The sequence below is a fragment of the Podarcis cretensis genome, assembly GCF_951804945.1.
Source record: "Podarcis cretensis genome assembly, chromosome: 8".
Lineage (NCBI taxonomy): Eukaryota > Metazoa > Chordata > Lepidosauria > Squamata > Lacertidae > Podarcis > Podarcis cretensis.
Window position 1 is genome coordinate 27,762,693 of NC_137177.1, and position 19,587 is coordinate 27,782,279.

General features: G+C 47.4%; 1 protein-coding gene across 2 annotated transcripts; it reads right to left on the reverse strand.

Annotated features, from left to right (window-relative positions):
• Positions 1–399: 399 nt before the first annotated feature.
• LOC307221491 (metal transporter CNNM4-like) lies at positions 400–15,391 on the reverse strand. Of its 2 annotated transcripts, XM_079986007.1 has the most exons (8): positions 13,784–15,391; positions 12,036–12,176; positions 9,121–9,249; positions 7,890–8,059; positions 5,124–5,223; positions 2,359–2,504; positions 477–601; positions 400–435 (listed from the first exon to the last, which is right to left on the reverse strand). In XM_079986007.1, exons 1-7 carry the CDS (start codon positions 15,201–15,203, stop codon positions 503–505), a joined length of 2,205 nt encoding a protein of 734 aa, XP_079842133.1. In that variant the 5' UTR covers positions 15,204–15,391; the 3' UTR covers positions 400–435; positions 477–502. The 2 variants fall into 2 exon arrangements, with proteins under 2 accessions (XP_079842133.1, XP_079842132.1); XM_079986006.1 differs by having other exon boundaries at positions 400–601; positions 13,784–15,390.
• Positions 15,392–19,587: the final 4,196 nt, after the last annotated feature.

The window sequence follows — 19,587 nt, forward strand, 5'->3', positions numbered from 1 at the left end:
GGAAAGCGTAATGTTAGTGGTCAACAAAAGAGGTTTAATGACTGTATCAAGGCAAATCTGTAAAAACGTGCTATAAACACCAACAATTGGGAAACACTTGCCTGCAAATGCTTCAACTGGAGAAAAGCCTTTACCAAAGGTGTCATGGGCTTTGAAGGGACTCAAACTCAGGACGCAAGGGAGAAACACGCTAAGAGGAAGGCATGCTTGGCAAATCCAACCATGATCAACTCCCGCCCAGAAACCAATGTCCCCATTGTGGAAAGATGTGTGGATCCAGAATTGGCCTCCACAGTCACTTACGGACTCATTGTTGAAACCGTGTTTATGGAAGACGATCTTACTTGGCTACGAGTGATAGCCAAAGAAAGAGAAAGAAAGATTGCTATGGCCGATGGCTGACGCAAATAAAGATTCATTCAATTCAATTCAAGCCTGGGGTACACTTCGGAGGACTGACTCTAGACAATTCAAGCCTGGGGTACACTTTGGAGCACTGACTCTAGTCAGCAGAAGTCTCAGCCTGCGGGATGACACTTGCAGCTGCATTGACTTCCGCCAGTGAGGCCATAAGACAGTTCTGATACTGATTCCGTGTGATCTGTTTTGGAGAGAGAAAGCAATTACTCCAGAAGCATACTGCCAACACCCAGCATGCACAACCAGACCTCACCTATCTATTATTATTACAATTTATTTAATTTGCTAAGCCACCCAACATAGGAGATTTGCAATGGCCACCATGCTCTCGAGCAAAATACCAGGATGTTTCATTTTCCCCAGGACCTTTGAGGGCTATGCAATGCTACCCTCCAAGCCCTCACTATCTGGCCCTCAGGATTCTCCCCCAGGCCTACTCACGCTTTCCAGCCAGGTAAAAACACACAAGGAAAGTGCAGGCTGAGTGTTTTTGTCTGGCTGGGATGTATTCTTGAACTCTGATCATGGTTCTCTCTTGCCTGGATGGAGGAAACAGAGGTGTGTGAGAGAGGGGGGTGAGTAAAAACCAGCCTGGTGTATAAAAGGTAAACATTCACATTCGTTGCTCTGCCCATCACCGGCATGTGGTTCCAATAAAGTTGCCTAGAAGGGATTGAGGCCCTCCAACTGAAAGAGATTCCTCACTTCTGTCTTATGTAAACACAGATAGTCTGGCCAGAAATGGTGTGGTGGGGGCTGCTAAGGTGGCAGCTCAGCCCCTTCTCCCACAGAACTGCAGGCAGCCAAAGAATAAGCTACAAAGTCAGAAGTAGCAAACATCAAGTTTGCATCCACCTGCACATAGGTATCTAAAAAGAAGCCTTATCAGGATGGTCAAATCAATTGCCCAAGTGGGAGGAGGCAGTGGCGGAGGAAGGGGGTGCGGTGGGTGCAGCCTGACCCAGGTGTCATCGCTGAGGGGGTGTGACATCACAGTGCCGCCGCCCCCCAAGGACGCTTGCTGTGAGTGGCTAGCCCCGCACCTGCAGGCACAGCATGTGCGCTGCTCCAGGTGCGGGAGCAGCTAGCTCCACCTCTGGGAGGAGGGAGACCCCCCACAATTCTGTGAAGCCTAGAAGGGAAGTGGAATACTTTAAAAATAATGAGAGATGCAACCACATTTTCAAGTTCCTATAACCTGAGGGTGTTCCCCTCCTGCCTCAACAGACCATTTCGAGAATGAGCTATGAGGGGTTGGGAACCGTTGATGACCAGGGGCACATTTGGAAATCTGAGATTGGCTGCAGGTGCCAACGGCAAATGGCTGCCCTGAGCAGCCTGGCTAGTTACAAAGCAAAGGTTGGGCCTGAGCTCCAAATGCTAAACCACACCTTTGACCTCCACCTAGTACACAAAAATATTCACTGGTGGGGCTATGACCCTGCAAAAAATGAATGCAAAGCCACAGTCTTATGCATGCTTACTCGGGAAGAAGTCCCATTGAACTCAGTGGAACTTATGTCTCAGCAGACCTACATAGAAGTGTGTTAGTCCTGCCCCTTGCATCCCATTGTCCTAGAGGAATGTCCTGGGAGAGCCGTGTCTTCACACAGGTCTGCTGCCATTACATTCCATTTGCCCCTGAGAAAAGGAAATGGCTGTGAATCCAGCTGAAGCTGTGCTCTCAACTGAGGGCAGCTTTGGAATTTTCTAGATCAGAGGTGGGCCCTTCAGATGCTGCCGAACTACAACTCCCATCTTCCCTGACCACTGGTTAGGCTTGCTAGAGCTGATGAGAGTTGTCAAAGCAACAGTGCTAAAGTTTCCCCACCCTTGTTATAGATGAATGAATATACCGGGATCTATTAGGAAAGTATCACCCTTTACCTCACCCAGAATCTCCTTTTCGGGGGTCAAACAAATCCGTCGAGGCCTCACCTTAATGTACAGGAGGTCAGTGAGAGCACGGACAGTGTAGTCTGCCATGTACTGTAGGCTGCTGCTGGGGAGGACCTGGTTGGTGCTGGTGATGCTAAAGCATTGCATATTACTCATGCGAATCTGGGAGCCTATGATTTCCATACCTGCACATGGGAAAAAGTGAGGCGAGAATTGTACACTCCAGCCTGCTCCCCTCGGTCTTTTCCCCGGCTTCTTCCCTTGGCCCGCCAACCCCCCCAAGCTCCATCTACTTTTGCTGAACCGCCTTCAACCATGTTTCCACCAACCCAAGGAAGCTAGAAATGCAAGTCACATTTATGTAGCAGGGGAGGGGCTCAGACCAGGGTCCTGCCTAGGAATGTGTATCCAAGAGAAAGCGAACAAGAGGGAACATTGAACTGGACACAGCGAAAAACAGTTCCAATCTGCAAGAAGCAGCCTCTGGGAACAGCAAGGGTGTGCTGTTGTTGTTTTTTGGGTGGGTGGGGGGATGGTTCTGCTTTGAGGCTAGCGCTGCTTATGCGCATGTGTCCCACATCTGTTGTGTTTCAGAGTCTCTCCTTGCCAAGGACACAATCCCTGTAAAGAGGCCCCTGAAACAACTTGGGGAACTAGAAGCCATGGATGGAAGGATATAGATCTGGAACCTGCAACAAAATGTTGCTTTGTGGAGTGCTGCTATTCAATATGCCGCTGTACTCCATTTCCTTCTCCCAACTGTCAGCCCTCTTCCACAACAGTCAGTCAGATTTGTCTCTAGGGGATACTAGGCGGCTGCCTAGAGTGCTGGTCACTAAGAATAGCAGGTCTGGGGAACGGGGTGGCAGCAAGTACTGGTGGGATTGTTTTGCCTGCTTGCTTGGTTAAAGCAACATTGTGCTAGACTTTTCATGCCTATGCCTGAGCACTACTTGCTTATAGGACTCTTTTAACCAAGAGGGAGAGAGAGAGCAGAAATGATGAGCCAGAGGGAGTTGTATTGTCTGGGAAACAGCCGCAAGAAGGTCTGGCACCCTCAGGGAAACTCAAGGGCCCTTCCCTGAATGTTGTACTGGGGATGGATGAATCGCTGTGATTAAACCACTAGATGGCACCAGACTATGGTGCAAACCAAATACGCAATTGTCCAGCCTCCAAAAATGCACAGGGACAGATGACTAATTGCTGCCTCATCCGCTTTGCACACACACACACAATTTATTTTTCAGTTCCATCACCACCAAATATGCTCTGTTGTTCTGGCACAACAAATCCACTTTAAAAACAAATCTGACATTTTGCAGCCAAGAAAGTGATGGGGGGAAGTGTGGACTGAATGCCAACTCTAGGGGTCCGAGGTATCTTCAGCCCCATCAATATTTGTTGAAGGAGGCCAATGCACATTGCATGTGTGCGTCACCATAAGCTCCTCCAAAATGCTTGGCCTCCAGACAATGTGATGTTTTGCATGCATCACATGCCGGGCCCCCTCAGTCTCAGGGGCAACCTGGTGCCTCTGATTAATGAAAATATTATAAAAAAACCCATGAGCAGTGGTGGAGCAGGTCGATCAGGCACCTGGGGCAGTGTGTGTGCCCTGTGCCCAGGGACAGAGCCAGGGGCAGGGCCACATGCCCGCGGGTCAGGACCAGGTGGGGCAGGACACTCCATGGGGCCTCCAAGGAGTCTGCCTGCCTCTTCCCCTTCAGCCACTCTACAGCTGGGGGGGAGGCGGTGGGCGGACTGTTTGGGGCAGCATAGAGCCTGCAGGTGCCCAAGCCACCGCGTCACTCCCAGGAAAGACGCGTGGCTCGGGCATGCTCCGTGGCTCAGGGCACGCTGCATTTTGTCCCCCCCCCCCAGTGGTGACACCTGGGGTGACCCGCCCCCACCACACACCCCTTCCTCTGCCCCTGCCCACGAGAAAACTAGGATGCATGTTCCTTGTTGTAAACTGTTCCACAAACAAATCAGACCAAATGCTTATAGGGCTCACCCATACTTCCGCTTGTCCTATGCCTGGAAAGCATGGATCCAAGAGGTTTTCTGCTTGTCTCACATTTTCTAGGCATGGGTGAGAGTGGTTTTGCCTTTGCCCTGCTGCTTTTCCCACAGAAAACCCATCTATGCTCTACCAACTGAACCTGGGATGTGCTTGTGTTTCTTTCAGTCTGCAAATCATGGATACTTATCATTTTTCCCTGCCATCTGCATTGTGTTTCCTTTGACTTGAGATAAATGGGGTGGAATAATGTAATAGCAATGTAATTTATGTAATTTTGCAGCAGCAGAAAGGCAAGTGATGCACTTTTTAGTGGAGAATTAACTGCTGTGGAATGGAAACAGTGATGCATGAGACAAATAGAAGACATAATGGGAAATGATGTATTCTTATCTCCCTACCTGGTAGTAAGCCCTATCAAATTCAGTAGGTCTTGCTTCTGAGCAGATGCGGTTAGGATTACAGCCTAAACCATGGGTAGGCAAACTAAGGCCCAGGGGCCGGATCCAGCCCAATTGCCTTCTAAATCCGGCCTGCGGAAGGTCCAGGAATCAGCGTGTTTTTACATGAGTAAAATGTGTCTTTTTATTTAAAATGCATCTCTGGGTTATTTGTGGGGCAGAGGAATTCGTTCGTATTTTTTTCCAAAATATAGTTTGGCCTCCCACAAGGTCTGAGGGACAGTGGACCGGCCCCCTGCCGAAAAAGCTTCCTGACCCCTGGCCTAAACTATCAAGTGGGGAGAGTTTCTGACAGTGGGAGGAGAAGGAATGCAGATTACCTCCTTGGATGGGTGTACCCAAGGCCATGACTCCATAGTAGGAAAAGGGTCCATTCTCAAACTTCATGTTTTCCTTGCACGCTTCAACCTCCACCTTTCCCTGGAACAGAGAGGCAATATTAGGACCTTTAAACTTGATTCGTCAGACAAGGGTCAACCTGTAGCACCCAATCTGGAATCTCACAGCATTCCATCCCATGGCAAGCAGAAGTAACTCCCAAGAAACCCAATAAAAGAAAGCATTGCAGATAAGCATTATTCATATCTCTCAAACAACCGGCTTGGTAGCTTTGGCATGCGTAGGATAGGCCCAGAAAGAAGGCCTGCTCCTTGATTCTAAGTAGGGACCAGCTGCTATCACTCTGTTGTGCAGGACAGCTCAGTGGGCAGAGCATGAGACTCTTGATCTCAGGGTCATGGGTTCAAGACCCATATTGGGCAAAATATTCCTGCACTGCAGGGGGTTGGACTAGATGGCTCTCATGGTCCCTTCCAACTCTACAATTCTATGATTCTGCAATAATTTTTTATTTTATTTTATTTTTTACTTACACTACTGCAGGTATGGGGAACCTGTGGCCCTCTAGATGTTGCTGGACTTTGACTCCCATCAATCTTTTTTTAAATGAATTTTATCTATAATCATTATTATCCATGTAACCGGCACCATCAGCCAATTGGCTGCGGCCCTGGGGCCAGAGCTGGGGACCAGAAAAGGAAGCTGCCGTCAATGCTGGTCAGCCATTCTGGTCAGAGCATCAGCGAGGAAGGTCGTTGTTTTGTTATAAGCCAGAAAATAGCTTATCTCCTGAGTTTACACCAATAAAACTCAGAAACGTGAGGAGTTAGGAGTCCAGTCTTGTTTATTGCAAAGCAATAGGTCACAGTCGGATTGTTCTGCAAAATTGCAACCCCGCCTGGTGGTCCAGGCGGTGGTATTTATAAAATTTCAAACAAAGCACTTCAGTTTCCACCAATCATATACATCATTACCTCATTTCATGTTTAATACACATGTGCAATAAGCACTGGCAATTTCTGCTGATTAAGTTCTGATTCCCACCATGTTCTGTTACATTGTGTTAGTGTGTGTGTTGGGAACCTATGTTACGTGTAGCCATTTGCACCATGTAGCAACTTATGTTCTAGCTTTGAGCTGTATCTTTGTGATTCACATAGATACATAGGTACCTCTAGATACGAACGGGATCCATTCCGGAGCCCCTTTTCGCCACTTCTGCGCTTGTGCGTGACGTCATTTTGAGCGTCTGCGCATGCGCAAGCGGTGAAACCCGGAAGTAACACACTCCCTTACTTCCGGGTTGCTGCGGAGCGCAACTTGAACACGCTCAACTTAAAGCAAATTTAACCCGAGGTATGACTGTATTAGCTGTATTCCTGCCCCAATTGAGGGGGAGCAGCGGCAATTTGCAAAATCATCAGTTTCATAAAGTACATAACAGGTTACCATAACTTTTCTATTAGAAGCACACTCAAGGATTTACAGGGGCCCTTTGGGCCACCACCACAGTTGGACCCACCTTTACTCTTAAGGTAACATGGCCCAGGTCTCAATGTCGTGGTGCCTGTTGTCGCCTTCTCCTCAATGCTGGGCTTCCTTTATTCTGGCGCTGACGGGCGGATTGTTGGGTCCTCAGGCAGCGGCCTCCTTGGGGGGAGGGGGAGAGGAGGGGCTGCATCCAGGCTAACCCCCCCTTGGGGACACAAGTTCAGCACCAGTTTATTTTACATGGCTGGTGTTAATTTTGTCCCTGATGCATGGACGGCGCCATGTTGCTGTGATCACATGGTCGGCGCCATTTTGTTTTTGGCCACATGGTCGGCGCCATGTGATCTGCACAAGGACGTTCGCAGTACATGACTGGTTTATCGCTTGGCATCTACAATGGTGGGTTTGTGCTCAGTGCCTCTTACAAACTGCCAAAGGTGGCAGGTCCAATCCCTGTATGGGGCAGCTGCATATTCCTGTTATGGCACCAATTATTACCCTACACAGGATTACTAATAGAATTAATTTGGATGCATGTGTGTATGTTTGTGTGTATTCTGGTTTTCCAGCTTGCTTGTTTGGACTAGATGTCCAGCAGTGGCCTTCCTATTGTATTATGTTTGCCTGCATATATATACATGTATGCTGGTGTGTAGTTATATATATCCTGTAGTGTGTCATGCCCCACTAGGGATGATGGTGAGCACATTTCCTCCTACACGAGGGGGTTGATCCAGATGACCTCATGGGTCCCTCCCCCTTTTGTGTTCTGCAACATTGGCCTGAAGATGCTGTACACAGTTGCCGTAGGACACGCAGTTGGTACTGACATGCCACATGGAGTGCCACCAGTGATAAGACTTTTAAGGTGGGCTCTGTTCCAATTGGCCTGTCACTAGCAGGGTCACAGAATCATGGAACTACAGTTGGAAGGGACCATGAGAGTCATCTTGTCTGGATACATGACTATAGCCTAAGCATGGGGTACTTCTGCATCCATGGGCCCTTATGCCAAACCATAGAAGTTGTTGTGGGCCTCACACATGTGCTTTGCTCCCTAGCTGTAAACCCCACCCCCTTTGGCTAAAGAAGGCCTTTTTCAATTTTCAGCACAGAGATGGGACCCAGCAGGCACCAGGAAGACATCTGTGGGCACCTTGGCTACCAAAAGTGCCGCATTGATGACCCACAGGTTCGGTCATGCACTTGGTGCTTCCTTGGCTGTGCGGAGAGAGTAGGAAGTGCCAACAAAGTACCTGTAAAATGAGAATGAAGTAATCTGCCGGCTTGTTCTTTTCATACAAGTTAAATTCGGGAGATTCCTTGTCCTGCTCATCAATTTTCAGCTCACAGATGACACCAGGATGTTTGAGGAGGCGTAGCAGGTACTTCTCGGAGATGAGGCTCGGGCAAAATTGCAAGACCTCTGCGTGACAAGGAGAGGGCACAGGAATCAAAGGATGCTTCCTGAAGCAAAATCCTCTCCCAGATCCATGCCACCGTGAGGCAAAGCGAGTTAGCCAGCTGGAGGCAGATGGCGGGTGGCGTCGGATGGAACAGAGTAGGAGAGTGATGGCACTCACATATTATGGGTGTCAGCTACCTGAAAATCCTATTGTGCCTGCTGCACTGAAGTGAACAGGAACTGAGCAGGAGCACAGCTCATTGGGAAGATACTCTGTATGTGTACAGAGCTAGGAGTTTGAATATGCATGTGTGCGACTCAGGTAGGTTTGGCTTTAAGTTTCAGATCAGACGGGACATTCCTGGCCCTACTTGAGGACGCTGGGGGCAGGGACTGAACCTGGGACCCTTTGCATTCAAAGCTGATGTCCTATCTCTCTTCCCGTCTGCAGTACTTTTATTTATGATAACTACTTGTTTTACATCTGTTACTAATATATGCATTTTTATGGCACCTGACCCCAGTCAATGCATTTTTGTGCACATTACATGGCTGGATAACTGGGCTGCAGACATTGAGGAAGTACGAATGTTCTAGGATGGCTATGTTTCAGTTCTTGTATTGTTTCAGAAAATGTGAATCAGGTAGGTTTGGCTTTAAGGGTGAACTGAATCCATTTTCTTGTCCTTTCCTATTCTGAACTCCACTTGCTGGGAATCACAAATGGGGAGAGTGCAGCTGCACTGATGTGCAATGGGCTTTTGGCCTGATCCAGCACGGCTCTTTTTATGTACTCATGTTCATACTGCTTTAGGATGTGCAGGGCAGATGATGTGGCACACACAGCTCTGTCCTCAAGCACCTCACTGCTCCCAGCATCTGCCGCCCGAGGCAGCCCCCTCACTCTGCCTAATGGTAGGGCCAGGCCCACTTTGCCCATCATGGTGCTGTCTGAAGCAGGCCAATTTATCCTGCTGTGCAGCAGGGTCAACCCTGCAAGGAGTTATAAAGCGATTTCATGGTCATGCTAGATGGCCTTCTCCACCTTCCCAGTGGCCCAGGTGGTCCCTGAGGGCTCGTACCTGTAGAGAGAAAGCGGTGTGCAGCCAGGAGTAGCTGACGGGAGATCTTCAACTCAGTGTCATTGCCCCTGAAGGCAGAGAAGTCCCACTTCCTTGGGCTGGCATCTCGTCTTCTGGTACGATTGTAGGCTGCAAGGGAGGAAACCAAATAAGGAATCACTACACTGTGTGGTTACAGAAGCAGCCATGGGCACACTACACGATGTAAGAGTGGAAGGAAATGGAGAGAACAGAATCTCGCAGACGCATATGGATCTAAACGAACATATATGTTTCTAGTCCTCATGATCACTGAGGAAAATCTGAAAGCACATGGTAGCTATCTGCGAGATGGCTCAGAAACCAGTGATATGGAATTTGGGAGCTTCCTGTCTTGTCCCCCCTTCTGAGGGGGTGACCCCCCATCTCAACACCAATTTTGCTTCCCCTTTAGCCCTTGTTGAAAAGATTGCTAGATTCTACCATGACTGACATACATTTGGATTTTATTTTTAAGAAACAAAATGTATATACCATTTCTTCATAATAAAAAGTGGTTTACAAGAAGTGTTAAAATGATCAATAAAAGAGTTCAAAACATGTAACTGGAAATAGTAAAGGTAAAGGGACCCGTGACCATTAGGTCCAGTCGTGACCGACCCTAGGGTTGCGGCGCTCATCTCGCTTTATTGGCCAAGGGAGCCAGCGTACAGCTTCCAGGTCATGTGGCCAGCATAACTAAGCTGCTTCAGGTGAACCAGAGCAGCGCATGGAAACGCCGTTTACCTTCCCGCCGGAGCGGTACCTATTTATCTACTTGCACTTTTGACGTGCTTTCGAACTGCTAGGTTGGCAGGAGCTGGGACCAAGCAATGGGAGCTCACCCCATTGTGGGGATTCAAACCGCCGACTTTCTGATTGGCAAGCCCTAGGCTCTGTGGTTTAACCCACAGCGCCACCCGCGTCCTGTAACTGAAAATATTTAAAATTAAATAGTTATATTAAAACACATCAACATCCATGTATCTGGATAGCTTTGCCTAAATAAAAATGTTTTAAGCAGGTGCCAAAATGAGCACAGGGAAGGCACCTGCCTGATGTCCACAGGCAGGGAGTTCCAAAGTGTAGGAGCTGCCATACAAAAAGCTTGAAGTATGATATTATTTTGTTTTACATTTTTGGATGACTTTATACTCCAGCCTTCACAAGTACATTTATGGCAGCTAACAAATCCAGATGTTCCCCCCTTACACCTTTCATCCTCACATCAGTCCTGCATGGTAGGCTAGGCAGAGAGATAGTGACTGGCCCAAAGTCACCCAGTGAGCTTTATGGTCCCTGGGTGGGTCTCCCCAGTCTGAGTGATCAGCAGAGATAAAACAGCTGAGACCTTTGCCTGATACTGAAATGGTATCAAAGTCAGTATCAACACTGAGGTGTCTCCTTTCCTCCCCCTGCAACACCACCAACCACGCCTTTGGTGGCAGGGACACCCTAAGTTAGGCTTTTCTTGAAATTTTCCATGATGGAACCCAAAATGGCATCCACAGGACTCCCCATGTGGTCCCTCGTCAAGGCACTGAGCAGCCCCAGATCTGCTTAGCCTGAGCATGTTGGCTGCATCATGTCCCTTCAGAGCACACCAAACAAATACGTTTGTATAAATATAAATGTGTTTAACTGGCAAGATCAAGTTCAGAGTTGATATATCCATGGAGTTTAGCCTTTTTTGAAAATACCGGCAACACGCAACCTGTATTGTACTTGGAATTTCTCAAAGCATCTCATTTTTCCTGGCAACGCAGAGGGCTAGGTAAGGATAAACGGCAGGGCTCCATACCTGTCTGCAGTTTAATGAGCTGGGGGCCCCAGACCGGGAACTAGGAGTTGCACAAAGGGATCAGAGTCCAGGGGCAAAGCCAGCAGTCAGGACCAAGGAGGTGGTTGGAACTGGAGGACAAATCAGGAAGCAAGGTTGAGGAGCAAACCAGACGCCAGGACTGAAGGGCAAACCATGAGGCAAGACTGGGGAACAACTAGAGAGCGCCCCTCAAGAGGACAAGGTGGGGCAGTGCCTCTGAGCCTCACCATGTTGCCTTCCGTGAAATGGGTTGGTGGAACTGTTTTGTTACTTCGCCTATTGTTTTCCCCGGCTCTGTTTGCAATGCCCTGAGCTCCACCAGGCCCAATGGGCACCAGTCACCACTGGGAGCAGGTCAGAAGCAGTGGTGCGGTTAGGTAATGATTATTCAGGAGGGCTCCTCGGATAAATGTGTATTCCTTCACTTGCTTCTGCTGAGTGAGGTCCTGGACTTCTGCACCACCTTGTTTTGACAGCCCATAATTTCCTTATTTTAATTCTGCCTATTGGTGCTTCATAACATTGCATCTTGGAGCAATTATAGCTCCTGCAACAGTATCTCAGTAACCTTAAACCCAAGGCCAAAGTCCCAAATTACCTCATGACACTATTGATTCTAGGCAGACTGCAAGAGAAATGAGCAAAATTCAGTTGGAAACAACTAATGCCGATCATGATCTTTTCCCTCTACCGTTCTTCTCAGAGAGTTTTATGCAGAAATGGCAGTGGTCCAAGATAGGCTAGCTGAGTCACCATTGCTGGGAACAAAATACAGTTGCACCTGAAGACAGGTGAGGAATACAAGGCCTGCCAAATATTGTAGGACTCCCATCAGCACTAAAAATTGGCCATACTAACTGAGGCTAATGGAAGTTAAAGTCCAACAACATCTGTAGGGCCATAGCTTCCCCACCCATACCCAAGATGAGGAAATATAATGCAGTGATTCTGTCTGTCTGTCTGTCTGTCTGTCTGTCTGTCTCTCTCTCTCTCTCTCTCTCTCTCTCTCACACACACACACACACACACACACTGCTGTTTCATAGGTAGAAAAACAACTAGGAATGAACCTAACTGTAGAGATCTGATTCGTCCAGGATCTCTGACTTGATTATCTCTTCAATGACATCCTCCAGGGTCACGATACCCAACACTTCACCTTCATCTTCATGTTCAACCTCATTCTTCTTTTGGACAATGGCCAGGTGAGATTTACCTGTGGGGCAGACTTTGGTTATATCACTGAGGCATGGGCATAGCCAAGGAGAGAAGCAGGGGGCAGTTGCCCCCCTAGATCAAGTAAAACAATGGAAGTACTTAACTAACTGACTAATCACATCAGTTCTGCCCCCTAACAAAGTCCTGCCCCCCCCCAACAAAATTCCTGGCTACACCCATGCACTGAGGCGAAGACATCATTTGATGGTGTTTTTAAAAACCAAGAAATATATATATAAATTAGTTTCAAAAAAGTTTTATCCATTAAATAAAATTCTTATATAATCTTGGCTTTGGCCCACAGATGTTCTTTCATGGAGATGGGGAACCTGTGTCTCTCAAGGTGTGCCTTACAGCTCTTCAGCAAACTTATCTATAGGTCTGACCATTTGTCCATCTAGCCCAACCTATTCTGCCTGGCAGCGGCTCCCCAAAGTCTCTGATGGGAAATAATATTCCACATCTCTGCTATTTGACCCTTTTAAATGGAATGTGTCAGGGACTGGACACAGGACTTTTCTGCTTTCAATGCAATCCCACCTCCGACATGCCTTTTTCTTTCATCCTGTAGATCCCCCGCTTCCATTCTGCTTTAACTAAGACAACTGTTGCATTTAAAGAAGAGTCATAGTATATATATGCCTTCCCCAATTTGGTGCCCTCCAGATATTGTTGGACCACAACTCCTGGCATCCCTATTCTGGCTGTGAGTTAGAGAAAAACAACACCTGGAGATTGGCACCAGGTTTGGGGAAGGCTGTAGGAGATCCTTCTCCTGTTCCTTCAGGAAAGCTGCCTGCAATCCTTAAAGTGCCTGTAGCTGATTCTGCAGTCACCTGCTTCTGCATAGGATTCACCAGTTGCTGGGAAAGACAAGTGGAGAGAGGGCTGTTGCATTCAGGTCCTGCTTGCAGGCTACCTATAATCATGTGGTTGGCCATTGGGAGAAAAGGATGCTGGACTAAGATGGGCCTTTGGCATGATCTCGCAGGGCTCTTCTTACATCCTTATGGCTATGGAGTGTGAGAAGTTACAGGACAGTCATCCCCAGAGGCCAAGAGCGATAACAGAGCCATGTGCTCAGGCCAGCTCACCCATGAGGCAGCCGACTCAGGTGGCAGAATCCAAGGGGTGCTGCCATGGGTGCCCCCACCAGCAGAGAAGTAAGGAGAAGTGGCTGAGACTTCTGAGTTATGGCAAGATCTTGCGAGGGCCCTGCGAGAGCTCCATGAGGTCTTGTGGGGCTCCTACAAGACTGTGGCAACGCGGGTGGCACTTTCCTGTTTCACCTCAGGTGGCAAAACAGGTTGGGCTGCCCCTGACAGGGTGCTATATAAGGGGGTGCTGAACTCTTCACTCACCCCACCTCCTGTGATTCATCTGAGTTCTGCCTGGGGAGACACTGGGCCTCAAATGCTAGGGTCATTTCTGTCATCCATAAAATGTTGGCACCAATCTATGCCATCACTTTCTCTGGATGATGACCAACCCCTCTGGCCTGTTCTAAAGGTAACCACTATTTTAAAGTTGCTCCTTCTCCAAAAGAGAAACAAAAAGTTAGCTTTTAAATGGAGGCTGAAGCTGACTCGATCTCCACCTTGTTACCTTTTTTGAACTCTTCAAGCACGGCATCCAGTTTGGTATTGTGGCAAACAAAATGCACCGGATGGTTGTAAAATTTAGTGATCGTCTTCAGCGGGGTGCAGTCATCTGGGTCCACAAAGGCTAGATCCTTGACATACAGCATATCAACTATATTCGTCCTCTCCTTATCGTAGATGGGGATGCGTGTGTAGCCACTCTCCATGATCTCCGTCATGGTGTTGAAGTCAAGGACGGCGTTGCTGTTGAGCAAGAAGCAATCATGCAGGGGGGTCATGACGTGCTCCACTGCCTTAGTCCTCAGCTCCAGTGCTCCTTGGATGATATTCAGCTCTTGCTTCAGCAGGTCCATGTACGGCTCCGTCAGCCTCAGCATCTCCATCAGCTTCTCTCGGTTGTACCTGAGGCCCATTTCTTGACCGAGTACATAGTCCAGTATTTTACTCATAGGGTAGGAGAGAGGGAAAGTCAGCAGCATGACAAACTTGGTGATGACAATGGTTTTGGCACCCACTTCCAAGCCATGGCGGCAGCAGAGGGCCTGGGGGATTATCTCCCCAAAGAGAACAATGCCAAATGTAGAGGCCACTATAGCCAGAAGGCTTGCGCTAACCATGGAGTCAAACAGTATGGTGAAGGAGGTGTTGACTAAGACATTGCCGAGGAGCAAAGAACAGAGCAGGTAATTGCCGTGCCGCCGAACAGGCTCGATCATGGTGGCATACTTCTTCTCCTTGGGTGTGCCACAGTTCTGGACGATGCGCAGCTCCATGGGGTCCAGGGACATCAGGCCCAGGTTGAGACCACTAAACATGCCTGACAACGCCAGCAGGATGACCACCAGGACTAACTTCAGCCAGAAAGGCAGTTTGAAATTATCTCCCTCGATCACTTGGATCACCAAATCGCGGTCGCTGAACCAATACCGTGGCTTGCCCGAATGATCTTCCAAGCACATCACATAGTTCTTGAACTCGATTTCCTTCCGCAGGATCTGGACTGACACATCCACCAGGGCGGTGGTGTTCCGTACCTCGTGGCAGTATGGGTTCACCAGCATGTCACTGCTCTTCTTGATGCAGGGGTCCCCATGAGCATTAGCAGCTGACACATCAGCTAAGTCAGCAAAGTATAACATCTGGCAAGTAGGTCGGTGGATGCCCTGGCCGAAGATCCGAAGCCGGATGGTGCTTCCTTCCACCACTTGGATGATGCCATTTTCCAAGACTGTAGTACCTGGTTTGGTGCTGTTCTCCACCCTCATGCCTAAAATGACTGTTCTACTAGACATCCCATTCCCAGCAGTGGCTGGCAAAGGGAACGTCGTCAGCAGAAAGAAGAGATACCTTAGCAGCAGCAGTACCAGTCCAGCATCTTCATCCCTCCAGCTCAGGCAACTCCCCAAACCGTTCATTGTGGACATGTCCCCTGAGAGCTCCTTTGATCAGTACCACCATATGGTAGCTCCCTCCAGATACTCTCTAGGTGCACACACTGGGCTGTACAAGCACATGTCATAAACCCATCTCATATGCAGACACACTCACCTCATTTGCATGCCACACTGTTTCCTAGTGGCTTAAATAACTCCACCCTTGAAGGAGATATTTGATATATTCTTCCATGGTGTGGGGAGAAGGGAAGGTCCTGTCAGAGGTCAGCACCCTAAACAGATGGCCAGTTCTTGCTCTGAGGGAGAAATTGCCCCCCCCCCCAGATCTCTCTGGTCTTCAGGTCATTCTCTAGGCTACACATTTTCCTCAGCCATATTTCCTCTTCCCAGGCCACACCCTCTCCACCAACCATAGTTTGCTACTTCTGTGAGTGTTACCTCCTGACTGGAATGTGTCCTTGAACTCTGATAATGCCTCTTGGTTGCTTGAATGGAGTAGATGAGGGTGCGTAAAATAAGCCTACTGTGTGTAAGATTAAGAAGTATAAACATTGCTCCCCTCACATTTGTTTCTGGCCCTTCCCATCACTGGCATGTGGCCCCCAGAAGGTTACCCAGGAGAAAATATGGCCCTCAGTCTGGAAAAGATTCCTAACTCCTGTATTAGATATTGGTCAAGAAGAAAGTTATCACCCTACTAGTATTATTTTTTTCTTTCTTTCCTGGGCAGAGGAATTGTTTGTTAAATCAGTCTGGGAACTGTAGTTCCATGAGGGAAACAGTGGTCTCCTGTCAACTCACAACACTAGTTACAATCCACAGTTCCCAACAGTTCCAAAATGCAAGCATGTCATGTTAGGGGGGGGGATGCATAGTCTAGGGGGGGAAAATGTCTACTAAAGCTTATGTTGGTTGATCTCTCTATCTCCCAAGTATGCATTTGTATCATTGTATTACAAGGTCCTGGAACAGATGTGAGTTTGTGCAGGAGGTGGTGGTGGTTGAAGGTGGGGCATCTTTCAGGAGATTGATCCTGTCTTTGGAGTTACATTAACATCCTCATGGAGTAATGCTGTGCAATTTATCATAAAAAGGGCATGTTACACTACTGCTTCCAGAAATACTATTATGGGCTGAAATATTCACCCCACAGTTTTGTTCCTGCACTTAGCTGCTGTCTGGCTCTCAAGATATACACTCTCAAATGTATCTATGAGTCTATGATTCTAATATTCAGGTGGAAGTGGTTGCTACACAGCTTGTCCCCCATGCTGTTTAACACCTATATGAAGCCGCTGGGAGCTGCAATCAAGTAGTGGTCACCAACATATGACTGACACCCAACTCTTTCTCTCTGTTCCATCTGAATCAGGAAAGGCAGTTGAGATGCTAAGCAGGTGCTTGGAAGCAGTGATGGGCTGGATGTGGGCCAACAAATGGAAACTGAGAGCCAGTGTGGTGTAGTGGTTAAGAGTGGTAGACTCGTAATCTGGTGAACCGGGTTCGCGTCTCCGCTCTTCCACATGCAGCTGCTGGGTGACCTTGGGCTAGTCACGCTTCTCTGAAGTCTCTCAGCCTCACTCACCTCACAGAGTGTTTGTTGTGGGGGAGGAAGGGAAAGGAGAATGTTAGCCGCTTTGAGACTCCTTCGGGGAGTGATAAAGCAGGATATCAAATCCAAACCTTCTTCTTCTTCTTCTTGAAAAGACTGAGGTATTCTACAGGTATGTTCCAAGTTCTCAAGTCCAGGAGGTGGGAAGATGGCCTGCTCTGGTTGGGGTTGCACTTCTCTGGAAGGAGCAGGTTCACATCTTGTGGGTACACCTAGATCAAACATTGTCACTTGAGGAGTCCAGGTGGTGTTGATGGCCACGCTGAGGGTGCCTATTACCAGCTCCTTCTAGTTCACCAACAACAACCACTTTTGGACGGAGATGACTTGGCTATGCAACTGCATGCACTGGTAATTCCCAGACTGGATTATTGCAATGCACTGTACAGTGGTACCTCGGGTTAAGTACTTAATTCGTTCTGGAGGTCTGTACTTAACCTGAAACTGTTCTTAACCTGAAGCACCATTTTAGCTAATGGGGCCTCCTGCTGCTGCCGCGCCGCCGGAGCACGATTTCTGTTCTCATCCTGAAGCAAAGTACTTAACCTGAGGTACTATTTCTGGGTTAGCTGAGTCTGTAACCTTGAGCGCATGTAACCTGAAGCGTATGTAACCCGAGGTACCACTGTATATGGGGCTGCCCTTGAAAATGACTTGGAAACGTCAAATGGCAATCATGCAAGAAATAAGCAAAATAGCTAAACAGGTACTAGAAGTCACCCCAGAACTGGCCCTACTGAACATCTTCCAAGATAACAATGCCTACTCATTCTATAAAGAGCTCATAACCCACCTACTCTCAGCAGCCAGAAACATCATAGCCTGTCAGGGACCTGTCAGGAATGAACATGGAACACTGTTATCAAGAAACAGCCTTACTAGAAATGCTAACCAATAGACTTAAACTGACACAGGGACAAATAGAAGACGACACCTTCACTCTGGTATGGTTCCCCTTTATCACATACACAGCCAAACAAGACAACAACATGAACTTACCGACAGCATTCGATTCAATATGGCTAACTTGACCCAACAACCCACACCCACACATAAACAAATTCCACTGCAGCCAACCAAAGACAATCAACAACACCCTAGGCCACACCAACCTCTCTCATCACCAAGGAAACATCATAGGCGAATAGAAAGAGAACATACCCAAATGACGCTGACACAAAAACCCCACACATACACTAAGTACAAGAACATAAGCTTTGCCGCCACCCCTCTCCTGTCCCCACCACTTTTCTTCCCAGCCCTATACTTCATATAACGCCAATGTCTCACAACAAATGTAACTGATCTGTAGAAAACACAGCCTGAAGAAACAGACAATGCATGTGCTTTTGTACATGAGGAAAATCTTTAATAAAAAATATTTTTTAAAAAAATGCAGATTACTGGCTTGAGTTGCTTTTAGAACTCACATAATCACTGCTCTAAAAAAGCTGCATGGGTTGCCAGCTCATTTCCAGGCCCAATTCAAGGTCAAAATCTGTCTGTTTGACCAGGCATATTACAGTTGTTATTTTACTCTGCTCCGATTTGGCTTTTTGTGGTCTCTAATTGTTCTTATATTTGTGTTATTTCTATATCCTAGTGTCTCCTTTTGGATATTTAAAAGGGGTCAAAAAGGGAGGCAGACTGCATTATCTTAATCTTTGTGGGTTCCTTTTTTTTTTTTTACAGACTCTTCTTTTCAATTCTTTTAAGTAGGCTTTGCTATAATAGGGTCAAAAGCTGATTTGAAAATAATCGCTCATTGGGAGTGAGGAGAGAGAACGGGAGGATTTAAGACCAAGCTGTGCATTTCATACCATTAATTGAAACCCTCTGTGAGATAATGTGTTCCTTCTCCTGTCTGAACCCTCCTCCCTCCCTCCCTTACAGTGCTATTAAAACCATCCTCTCCACTTTCCTTTTGGCCAACTAGACCCTGGATGAGATTATGGCAACAGTGAGAAAGGAGGGGGTCTGCTCTGCCTTCCCTTCCTCCACTTCCTTTATGGGGTCTATGGTACCATATCTGTCTTTCACTTAAAGAAGCAGCAGCACACTGTGTTTTAGTAATAGTTAAAAGATCAATGAAATAAAAACAAAACAGGGTCAAAGTGACACTCACCACTAGGGATAGGGGAGATTTTAGATTCAATTTGCATTTAAAGATGAATCTACCTATGGTAATTTGAACTTTCCCAAATAATACAACAACCAAAACAAAACAAAAAATTCACTTCTTTGAATTTTGCACCACAATGCTGCAGCCAAGCCATGTGTACAAGAACCGCAAAGTGAACATAGTGAAAATAACATACAGAACTGGATAATGTTAAGGGAAAGTTTTTTGCAAAAATGTATATATTAGGCATAACTGCATACCAAACGTGTATATCAAAAGAAATTCACATTAAAGTGATGATGAATTTTCATGGAGACTTTATAAACACACACACAATTATGTGGAAATGTGGAGAACTGAATTTGAGACTGGAAAAAAGAGGGAGAAAAACTGAAATGGGCAGATTCTCCAATCCCTATGCACCACCAAAGAATCAGCCCTCTGGTATGGACAGAACCTAGTCAGATGTACATATAGAAATAGTGCAATACTCCTGATAGTGTTGGGAGCAGCCTCATGGCAACAGAGTCTCTAACACTTGCCAGCAGGGACAGGCGCAAGGCAGTGGCAAAGTCAGGGCTGTGGGGATGAACTAGTGGGAGTGCCAGATTGGCTCCATAGATGTGCCTCTTAAAATGTGCATGCAGGGTTAACACACAGCTTGGAAGCCGAAGAGAGCA

What these genes read in the sequence shown, in the direction of transcription:
- LOC307221491 (XM_079986007.1), bottom strand. Translation starts at nt 15,203, where the DNA reads ATGTCCACAATGAACGGTTTGGGGAGTTGCCTGAGCTGGAGGGATGAA. An exon ending in GGACGAATCAGATCTCTACA is followed by an intron (nt 9,250 to 12,035) that starts GTTAGGTTCATT and finishes CCTCCCTTGCAG; the next exon opens with CCTACAATCGTACCAGAAGA. An exon ending in CTGACCTCCTGTACATTAAG is followed by an intron (nt 602 to 2,358) that starts GTGAGGCCTCGA and finishes TCTCCAAAACAG; the next exon opens with ATCACACGGAATCAGTATCA.